A 12,022-nucleotide genomic window follows, 5' to 3' on the forward strand; every position below is an offset into this window, starting at 1 on the left:
AGATTTTGCACACATTTATGTCAACACATGAATGTACTCTTTGTGTCAACAAAGCAAATAATGAGGCATTGTTATATAGGAAAGATAAAAGAAGTTTAATGTGGAAGAGTCGTGAAAACCCAATAAGACTTTCTCTTGGCCCTAGGGCTCAAGAGGTTATTTCCATTCTCCTTATCTTGGCTTATATCAATTAGATCAAATCTTATTTTGATGTGCTGCCTAATGTGAAACATCAAAATTAGTTGCCTGACTGGATCAGTCACTAGTGACAATAAATATTGTTTCCAAGGATCTATCAAACCGTGCGCTGTGTTAAAGTGCCTGTTGGTGTGTGTGTGGACTCTAACTATTTACAATGTTGTCAGCGTATGAATCGAGCTATTCAGTTTAAAATTAGTGATTATAGTTTTATATTGTTTAGGGCATTTGATGGTAGTGCTGTAGGTCTAACTATCAATGTTATGCTGCAAAAATGTTCTAATAGGGAACAGCATGACCGTATTTCTATGAGTTAGCTAAGTTTTAAAAGTAATTTAATGTCTACTGGACCACACGGCGGCGCTATACAACTGTACCATACGCATTGCAGCTGGAGGAACCGCAAATATTTTACTCACTGGACTGTGGGCCCATTGGCAAATCATCAGCTGCAATGGGGTCTTTTATTATACTATAATTAAAACAGGTTATAATAAGGATGGTGAAACACCTGGTTATCGGGTTGGGATAATTCCTACGTGAAGTGACATTACAAGGAAAATAATATTTAGGCTACTGTCCTTTCTCACAGTTTCAATATAGCAATTAGCCTTCAAGATATAGAAAAACACCAAAAGATATAGGCTATTGACATGGCAAACAACGTGGAAGATGTTTGGATTAATCTACTGTAGCTTGGTCAATTGGCAATGTCCTAAAACAATGCAGTTACACAAAAAACAATTCTTCTTGCGTGCATATAATAATTGTGCAAATTGCGCCACTGCGGTGAGACGGTTTTAACAAGGACACGTAGGATCTACGCCCAATTAAGCTAAAAGGTAAAGAAGATTGTATTATATCAAATGTAATTATAACATAAGTGCCTGAAATAAGTAGATACATGTGGATAGGTGGTCGGCAAACTGTGTTTGACTGTGGATGATTACTATTTGATGTATATGCCAAACATTGAGACTGGCCGTTTGAGACCCCCCTCCACTGGCCGTTTTGCTTCTTTTGATTGACTGTAATTAAATGCACCTCCCAGAAGATAGATCACTGTACGATGACTCGAAATAATATAGGTCAAAATCTAAACAACACTGGAATCGGATTTACAATTCCACAACGACAGCACAATGAAATAATATGAGTTAATTATAAAGCAGATTTTTAGACAAATCTAAATTCGTTGTATTTATTTCCAGTCCCATGGGTACAATGACATCATATTCAAATGCATACATAATAAAGGTTTGCGTATGACATCATTCTAGCATGACATTATGGCAATGTTTTGGTGGTTCAAATTCTCTACCCGTGTCCAGCAAGCAACATATACAAAGTATAGGTTTAGTAAACTGCAAACATTATTTTTCTGTCAACTGTTATCCACTTATATGTGTTCAATAACTGGGTGATTATCGTGAGCACCCACCTAGGCAGGCTACATATCCTGTGTCCACATTGTTCGAGGTTGTCACCCTGCTGTCCTTTGTCATGTAGTTGTACTAGGTGTGCACTAGGTGGCGTTACGCCTGGCATGTAAACGTGAGAATCCATTTCAACATTATTGCAGACGCACCGCCGCCTTCCGTGCAATAAAGTCAAGTAAGATATCGAAGGCGCCAGGTGAGCAATAGACTGAGCAATTGAGATACTTGGTGCCGTGTTTACTTCTATTCCCTAGCGCCACTTTCGTTACTTATTAACCATACAATATACAAATAAAGATATGAAGTTGATAAACTCATGACTCTAAGCGCAATGTGGAGTTCAGTGAAGTTATTTTACATTCTTTAGGGTTCACGTTGGCCGAAAAAACAATCTGTCAATAGGCTACTCAGCAGGCTCATAAAACACACGCGCCCAATGACTTGCTCTGGCGAAGTCTTGTGTCCAGGAAGGAATTCCATGTATGATAGCTGTTGTGGCGATGTTCCCCTTGCCTTGTTCTCTCAGGTTCTCCTAAAAGCATTTCTCAACTTTTTGAACATAACCTCGATTGTTCTATTTCAAAATGTTGAAGTTGACTAGTAGTGGAAAGAGATCGTGGAAAAGACATGCTATGCCGCACTACTTGATTTAGTTGTAAGACATATTTGGTGTGAGCTATGACATTGCATTGAATGAATCCATATCGTTTAAATCATAATGTTATGTAAATAAGCAGACACACGGAAACGTATTTCAAGATTTTAATGAAACTTTCAAGAACACATTGTTGATGTTGTAAACTAGACAGAAATACAACATAACCCAATGACAACTTTAGAAACACAAAAGAAACCTTCATATTTCGATAAGACGCGGCACTCCTATCAGGCTGCAATGTATTTTAAACAGAAAGTTTTTCAATTTTGACACACATGTAGACAAAGATTTTTTTTATTTTCCGAGAAAATGATTCATCAATTTTTCAAGCTGTTGGTGCAGTGTGCTCTCCCTTTCATTCTTATGAACTAGCATTTAACACAGAGACAACAGGTAAGGTACAATGGCACATGGGTGTGTCCGCTATAATTACTAGCTCTGTGGATATTTGGGAAAAGGGTAAATCCGTATTCAGGGAGATATAAAATGCAGATGGTAAAACGAGGATTATAGCCCACAAACTATATTTACAGGTATCAACAATAAATTAAGGACATATCCCTAAAAACAAACTACTCCGTATTTACAGGCAATATCAATATGAAATAATTACATAAATATGTTTATATATCACTATTTACATTTATTATCAATATCACCTTTTCAATTATATTTCAGATTCCCTTTGCCAGTTGAATACTTCGGCTATTCAGGATTCGGCATGCGATTTTAGGACAATCTCAACCACTCGCACATGAGTGTAAAAAGGCAAGTAACCTTGGTTCTGTTTTGGCAGCAGGGATTTCCATAATCCATTCTTATATAAATTGACGTACACCGAAATAATTTCGTAAAATCAATAACCGTAGATAAATTTATCGAATCCTTAGCAGAAACAGTGAGCGAGTGAAATATTGTTTTCTCAAGATTGATTTTAAGGTCAGCCTGAAGCATTGTTTAATGCATATTAGTTAATTTTAAATTTGATAAAAATAAACCTAAAAACAAACTGAGTCATAAAATATACAACTTTTTGTAGGGCATGCAAAGTGTCACCTACCCTATGAGCATAATGATTGGCTTCTAATAGTAATGCAATATTACATCAAACACAGCAGTCTTTATAAGGGGAGTGAATTCAAATAATTATAACCAATTCAGAGTGCATATTAAATCAAACAAAAGTCGTTAGCTCAGCAACTCGACATAAAACAAACTTAGATAGGACATCACACAGCAGCAACTTATCAAAGATCTGTGAGTATCATCCACACCAACCTTTCAGTTTCAATACTTGTATGGTATTCAAATAACAAGAAATTTTTAAAAGTGTTGTTTAATTAATTTAACAAAAGAAAAATATACATATCAGATGTGTATTTAACCAAAGTGCATTTTAAAATCGAAACTGTTCAATAGGTCCGTTTTCTAAACCCGCATTCGCTAGCAGGGTGTCGTCGTACTCATCCTCATCGTCCTCATGATCATCATTATCTTCACAACAACTACAACAAACAACATTAGAATTTATGGGGACACGCTTCGTGGTCTGTCCTGTTTTGAATCAAGTCCGCTGACCAAGCGCTGAATACTCTGCAACTCGTTGGTGGAATCTTTCTCAGAACAAGTTTTTGGGGAAAGGGAGGTCGAACCAGACGATATGGTGGACGACCGACTGGTGACCTCGGATGTGGAGTCCAGGGTGGCTGAGACCGGGCTCGTGGCCATGCCATCTCCTTTCAGCTCAGCCGCGCTGCTAGCCATGGAGGGGATGGCTGTGGTGAGAAGAGTGCTGTCTGGCACACTCATAGGGATGGAGTAAGGGCTGTACCTGAGGCGGGGGCGCACTGCGTTCAGGAAAGGGTGCCGGTGGACAGAGGATGAGGCTGCGGAGGAGGCTGCCGCGGCTGCTGCCATGTACGTGTACGGATAAGGGAACAGGCTCCCAAATGGAGACATGGCCAGGCCCTGCGGAGGGAGCAAAAGAAGTATAGAAGTATAACTATACGCCTCACATAACATGGCAAATTGACGCGAAAGCTTTTACGCACCATGGAAGCCTGACAAAGCAAAACATGGAAAATAGGCTACACCTGAATAAGTCACAATGTGCTTGACCTTTGTATATATTAGGAAATGTTGTGTGATTTACTTTCACCTTTCTCTTTGTGATTTTGACCTATATGTATATAATTTGGCCTGAGAGATAAGCACAAAGGATAGTGTTATATTTACGTTTACGTAATTTAGCAGACACCCTGTAAGATCCGGAGGGATTTACAAGAGCAACTTCTCACATTGTGTGTCCTGGGAGTCCAACCAACAACCTATCAGTTTCTGACCCAACACTTTAACCACTAGGTCATCTGTCGTATATATGTCTATGCAACGGTAAAAAAGCAGCATTGTAACAAGTTCATTAATTGTCAATGCCCACAGAACACATTTATGTATGATGCTGTACATGATGAACTACCTAAAATATCTGTTAGTATTTACTACTCAAACCAGTGAAACATTTTAAACATTCACGAAGTTCCTCTAAAACAGACTTCATTAATGAGTTCACATCAACACTACCTAACACTATTGTGGTCTCAGCCTTAATCTCACCATATATTGTAAAAATAATCTGACATATAATATCCACCCTCCCTGTCTAATCCAAGTAAATGTAGTCCATATAAAACACATTTGGTTATGGTATATGCTGTTGTCTCGCACCTGTTGTGTCGTTTATCCCACGAGAAAAAGGTTATTAATGTAAAATGAAAATGTAACATTTTTACTCATTGTTGACATTTACTCTCAGACTAATGTGGACAAGAAGACCTTAACTGACATGCATAGGCCATTATTATCGTCCAAATGTAACGAATACCTCTGGAGCACACACGTCCAATGTGTTGTACACAGGCAATAGGCTACTATACTGCTGATAGTAATAAAACAGGTTTTACCTGTGATGCCAAGACATGTTGTTGCAGATGGAAAGGCAGTCCATGAGCTCCCGTCAGGCTTTGCGAGGGTGACGCCATGCTGGCCGTGTCCATGGTGCTAACCCCTCCCGAGGACACCGCTGCCATTAAGGGGCCCATGCCCGCGGCCATATTCGAGAATGCGCCTCCCATGTTGAACTGACTGGGGTGCAAAAGAAACGGATGCGCGCCCCCCAAATGATTGAAAAACTGTTGTCCCGCTAAACCCGGTGGAAATCCAAAATTATGCAAATGACTATGGCTTAAGTGCGGACTGCTGTCAGTTTGAACAGTCAAAGGCACGTAGTTGTCCTTGCTTATAGACCTGCACTCGTCCGCCTTGGGCTGGTCCCGGTTTGGACTCTTGAGGTCCTCTCCGGACCGAGTAGTGCTGGATATAACAGTGATGGGACTCTGTCGAGAGTCCACTTGCTTTTTCTCAGTCCTCGGTGCGCTTTCCCGAGACCGGCCAGTAGAGTCACTGACACAGAATTGATGACCTTTACTAGGGCTCGCTTCGTGATCCTTCCCATCCTCCGTAGTAGTTGAGATCTTGCTTGAGTCCGGCCCGTCCTTCAGATTGCCATCTTTGCTCTCATCATCGCTGTCTTCATCACTTTCACAGAAATCTACCAGAAAATAGTCAAAAGTTAGTGATATGCTAAATGAAGAATTGTGTCTTTAAAAATACATTTAGTTTTGGAACTATGTTAGTCTCTACTTGTCTCATTTCCTTTCAATTTTCGACAAGGCGTGACTCACATAGGCTACGATTATTTAATTTCCCATGACTTTCGATGTCATAAGGCTACCAGCTGAAATGGTATACATTTAGATACGGTTACTACATATTCAGCATTGGTCGAAATGAAAATGATCCGTCCCGCCAATAAAAAGGCCTAAATTATTCCATAATTTATTAAGCTACATATAAATCCATAAGCTTTTAAAAACCTTAGCACACTGATCACTTGTTTTAAAAAAAATTCTAACACAATTACGACAAATTATTCCCGTTTATTGCCAGAACATTAATTGCGAATAGGTCTATCTCCACAGTTAATTTTATTTTGTATGTAACTCTGGCAGGAATATAATTTGGCTTATGGGACTGCTGAATGCGAGCATGCTATCCATAGCGTGACTGAATGTTTAGAATGAGCAGACATAAATGCTATATATTGTTGTTGGTGCTAGATATAATTGCAACATTTCTCGCATAATTATTCAACTCAATAGGCATACTAATATCCTGAGAGACATTCAGCAGTGTTTCAACTAAATCCCATGCTATAATAATAAAGTTATTAATAATAAATCTCAGCTCACAAAACAAGAAAATACTACTGTAGGTATGGGTCTTCGTGATTAGCAAAGTATGTCTATATCTTTACCCAAGCAGAAGCTGTGGCTTTCACTACCTTTCAGGTTGGGAGGCCCCACAGTTGACACCGCGGGAGATGAGGCCTGGCCGAAACATTTGAATGAGGCTTGCTCGCCGGAGGAGTCATCGGACGTCCCGTTCTCTTTTTTCTGCTGCTCCTCGTATGAGCGAATGGACTGCAAGGCCAGCTGTTTCCTACATTAGGCAAAAAGGTTATTGGTCACCATAACTGTGTCAAAAATAATCTATGAACCAACGGATCATTTATTCAAAGCAAATTATGTGGGTTACCACATTAAGAATAAAATGTAAATATAGATGCCTAAAAACATTTTGAGTGCATTACACACACACACATACACACACACACACACACACACACACACACACACACACACACGTATATATAAATATATATATATATATTAGAACATGTTTAAAAACAAGTCGATGAAGGGATTTTCATATAAATAAATAATTCCCCTGTGCAAGTGGACATTGGTAGCCTAACTCTTTTTGGAATTCACAAAGATCGCTGTCTGCCTTCATATCTACAGTCAGAAAAAATTTTCTCCCTGTGGGGAAACCACTTAGAATACTTATTGGGATGCAGGTAGAAGCATTTTATTTCCAGACAGAATCCAGATGCTTCGTGGTAGAACATGTAACTTTTCTAAGAGGGTTCTACTTGGAATCCAAAAGGAATATTTTTTTTAACAAGAGTGTTTAACATCCTACAACATGTAACCTTAATTTTTGTAGCGCAGTAAGGGAATACTTTTCCTTACCTCTTCTCTCGCCTGCCATTGCCCGTGTCACGGAATCCTTTGGCAAACGGATTATGGTCAATTTTCAATTGCGTAATCTGGAATACATTAAAATCCACATTTTATTTGTTAATAGCTTTTATACGTTTTCGTGGAATTTTATTCATATTCTCCCACTGCACATATGCCTTTATGTCAACCATAACACCCGAGAAAGAATAGCCTAATTGTTGCTTCATCTCAGTGCAATATTTAGTAATTTTGGGTTAACACGCTCAGAACACCCCGCCTACACCCCCTGCACAGATTGTACATCCATGTGCAATGCACAGTATGTCAACCCTCGCAGAACTATCACAGTATTTCCCCCCACTCACTTCCACTCGCCTTCGACCCCTCCCATGAGCACATTTTGGCAGGACTGGCAATTTTTCTCAGGCCATATGCCTGCCAAACATTTACTGCATTTTTGCTTGACCCAAGCGGCCAGGGGTAACACTTAGCTAACATTTCTCCCTCATATCAAAGAGCCAGCGTATGATATGATTTTGATTAGCGGTGTGTCACATGTGGAATTAAGTGTTACCACTAGCTCAGTCTGGTATAAACAAAATGCTCCCTTTTTTCTGAATAACTGCACATCATGTTCTCTCTTGCATTCGCTTTCTCTCACACTCTCCCTCCTGGCCCAACTTTCTCCCTCTCCTTCATCACTCTCTCACACAAATGCATGCACACATACACACACTCACACACGCACATACACACTGTGTTGTCGCTAAATCCTTTCCACGTGATTAAATATAATTAAGATAACCTGTATTACATACATTCCTGAGAATTCGGACCCCATATAGCCTATAGTGAGTTAAGTTGAAAACACGGTATGAAATCAGGTACACATATAGCATTGGCTATTCGAAACTCAAACCAAAATTAAAGAAAAATAAAAACATATGTAACTATTTCATGTAACTATTCCACGAAAATAAACGAATACAGTTTAATTATCTCTACCTTGTCATTTTGATACGCAGTAACCGCAATGAAATCCGTTTCAGGGAAAACGTATGTCCTGAACGTGCTATAAGGGAGTTTGAGAATGTCGTTTGCTCTCACGATGTGAAATCTGGGTTGATACTTGTGCATGGAGTTCAGGATGGTCTGGAACAGGAAAGAATTCTGGATTAAAAAAAGATAAGCACAGGCTGATTTCTGTCTTCTGATGAAGATTAGCCATTTGATGCAGTCCCAATCAGAGTCCTAGGCTACTAAGTGCATTCAAAATATTTTCCTTTATGTCTGACAACAAGGGTGTATTTACTAAACACCCTATAATATATATATATATATATATATATATATATATATATATATATATATATATATATATATAAGCAATATAAATATATAAGCAATATAAATATATAAGCAATATAAATATATAAGCAGTATAAATGATCTACAACATAGGCATTAGAAAAAAGCTGGGGAAACACATTGCATAGAAAATATTAACTCCTTAAATCAGACAAAAACATTATAAATTAAATAAGGCCAGCAGGTCTATACATTGTGAAAGCCTTCACAGCCATAGGCCCCATGGCCACTGATGGACAAGGAGAATGGGCTTATTAGGCCAATAATAATATTCATTATACGTTTATAATAGGCTACTAATAGCAATCAAAATAGCAATATAGGCAACATGCCAAAAGTGTAGAAGCATGCAGATAAGAAAAAAACATACATTAGATGAACTTACAAATCCATGCTTGTCTGAGATGTTATTTGTCAGCTTGAGTTTGTGAAAATTTACGACTTTTGACATCCACTGCTCGCCAGTAGCCGGACTGTCCGGGTGAATGTACATCCTCTTTGGCATTTCGGGGTCGGCCTTCCCTGCCACCATCCAACGCGAGTTGTGAAATTTATACCTGCAGTCATCAGCTGCAACAATATCCATCAACAGAATGTATTTTGCTTTCTTGTCCAAGCCCGTACATCTCACTTTGAATGGAGGGAACATTCGCCTGTAAATGGAATAAGAGTTTAACTTATAAACTGCCTAACCTTTATAATGTGACTGAATAATTGATGCACACACAGCATATGGAGCAGCCATCTTTGCAATGCTATCATACTGATAATGATTGACAAAATTAAATGTTAAAAACTGATAATGCCATATTATTAAATACCATATCCAGGCCTATATCAATATAGCACGATTTAGTGCACATAAACGTTATTAATCTCACAAAGGCCTGTGCGAGAATACAAAAAACGATACCCACATGCAAAGCAAACGGGCCTATCTGCTGTCTAGAAAAAGAAAATAAATAAGGAATAATGCCCTATGTACAGCAGGAACAAAATTAATATATTTCTACGGCATAATATGGGCAATTCGTTTGTCGTGGTAATACGCTTTTAGACATTTATCAAAACATATATTTAGATTCCATAGGCTAGTATTTTGGCTGACGATCTACACTACGTATATCTTTCGTAGCGTTGCCTATAGCCTAGATTTCAGAGATGCTAACAGTTGGTTTTCATAATCATCAAATAAGCTTTGTAGTTAACATAGGCCTGTGTCCGAAACATTTTACTGTTGGGCTTCGGTGTTCTTCAAACTTGTTTTGCGATTAGTTTTATGTTAGGATAGCTGGCTCAACTGATTTCAGTTACACAAATGTATAAAACTATGACACATTTTACCACCGAGTTTTAAAGTAAATTGTTGTCCACAATCAGCGAACGTCCGGAGCCAAGCTCCCATCAATAAATCAATTCACTCGAGATAATTGCCAGAATATACATAAAATATCTTAATTTTTACAAGTATCTAGAGCACAGAACAAAGCTGTCTGATTCGAATACCAATATAAAAGTTTCTTACCTTCCGGATTTTGTTATAACCATTTCAGTGCCTCGCTTGTGGAATAGTTCCCAAAGTTCCTTCGCTTCCAGGTGAACTTTAGGGTCATCTTCGACTTCTTCTTCAGGCTCCAGCGTCTTCAGAGGCCTCAAATGGGCTGCGGCTGCCTGGTGCCCGAGCGAGGAGAAGTGAAGGCCGGACTCGGCGGCACCCATCAGTTGGTCCATGATAGGCTTTCCCAGGGCGCCTGGGAGGGAGAGGGAGCCGTTGTGAGGTAGCGCAAGGGCCGGGAAAAAGGGAGGCTGGTGACCCAACATTGCACTCATTGCAAATTCCGGACCACGGTGAGGTAAAAACGGATGGTATGCCATACTCGTTCCTTGTATGACTGGATCTCTCATCAGGAAGCTCATCCAAGTCCACGCAAGTACCAAATATATGGATGTATTTAGATTAATTGGCTATTATATTCAGTCAATGCAACCTTCTTCACCAGCAAAACGATCTCAAATAGAGAAGTCTTGAGAGGTCCACCGTCACCACAATAGAACTAAGCATCAATTTACTTTCGACTGGGTTCGGTAAATTTTCTTTAACGTCTTTCGATGAGTTCCAACTAAGTGTCTGCAAGAAGAGATGAAAAAATGCACTCCATTAATCTTCAGTTGTGTTGAGATAAAGGTTTTCTTCCGAGATTGACGGGTGTTGAACACTTTTTCTTGGGAACAATTTTTGAATTAAACCAAGAAGTGTACGTCGCCGACAAGGTATTGACTGCTGCGTTCTTTTCTTGCTGCTATTTAGGCTACAATATCGACATTCCTGTTAAAATACATTTGCTGTCATTGCATTGGCTTCAGTCCTCCTGCAAAAGCGGTGTGTTGAAATATTTCGATAGCGCAGAATAATTCCTCTGTCTTTACTTGTTCCAGACATGCACCCTCACACGCACGCACACTCTTTCTACCTCTCTCTTTCACGCACACACACATTTCAGTAAAGACGTATACGGAGAAAGGAGTCCGTTGACGGCAGAGAGGCGGTAAGGTCCCAGCACCAAGATATTTCTAGCGCTTCTGTGCCCCATAGGCTTCAAACAGTATGGATGTGTGTATGTTACGAGAAGCTGGGCTCTGTTGATTGGCTCTTTGACGCTTTCGGACCAATTGTGTGGCTTCGTAGGCGTGGTTTTAACAGGTCGGGTGGAGGGGACAGACTTCAGACTTATAAAAAGGTGTTTGGAAACTCAAACGTTGCTGTGAAAAACCACTGCCTCGGTCAATGTTGTGTGAATATGTCAACATCATTAAAACTTGTGCGAACGGTCGGCTTGTGGGACTGCGAAGGAAAAGTAGGCTACTCCGCTTTTGAGTTGCTTTGTCCGCAAAATTACGCTACGGTCTAACGTGAAGTGCGACAGGGTTTGCCCCGTCATCCAAACGTTTACTGAATACACGTAACTGTGAAGTAATTAACGCTTTGCTATAGTTATGGATTGAATTATGCTAATATGGGTCTATCGTCACTCATTGATCTTGTCATTTTAAATCGTCCGTTATTCTCCGTTGTGCGGTTCCACGGTTAAGGGATCTTTGAGCAACAAGCCTAGCTACCATTATCAACACAATATTTAATAAATAAATAGGCTTGTGCATTTTCACCGGATGTCGTGCGACGACCCAATGCCGAGTTACAATTTACAATGTTAATGTTA

General features: G+C 39.4%; 1 protein-coding gene across 6 annotated transcripts; it reads right to left on the bottom strand.

Annotated features, from left to right (window-relative positions):
- Positions 1-2,383: 2,383 nt before the first annotated feature.
- Positions 2,384-11,717, bottom strand: tbx3a (T-box transcription factor 3a). Of its 6 annotated transcripts, none has more exons than XM_020053065.3 (7): positions 10,330-11,717; positions 9,175-9,457; positions 8,442-8,588; positions 7,446-7,522; positions 6,668-6,852; positions 5,256-5,902; positions 2,384-4,263 (listed from the first exon to the last, which is right to left on the bottom strand). In XM_020053065.3, the coding sequence occupies exons 1-7, from the start codon at positions 10,719-10,721 to the stop codon at positions 3,823-3,825; spliced, it is 2,172 nt and encodes a 723-aa protein (XP_019908624.2). In that variant the 5' UTR covers positions 10,722-11,717; the 3' UTR covers positions 2,384-3,822. The 6 variants fall into 6 exon arrangements, with proteins under 6 accessions (XP_019908624.2, XP_019908623.2, XP_019908625.2 ...); XM_020053064.3 differs by having other exon boundaries at positions 8,442-8,606; XM_020053066.3 differs by having other exon boundaries at positions 9,190-9,457; positions 10,330-11,716.
- Positions 11,718-12,022: the final 305 nt, after the last annotated feature.

This window comes from Esox lucius, chromosome 14, assembly GCF_011004845.1.
Source record: "Esox lucius isolate fEsoLuc1 chromosome 14, fEsoLuc1.pri, whole genome shotgun sequence".
Taxonomy (NCBI): Eukaryota; Metazoa; Chordata; class Actinopteri; order Esociformes; family Esocidae; genus Esox; species Esox lucius.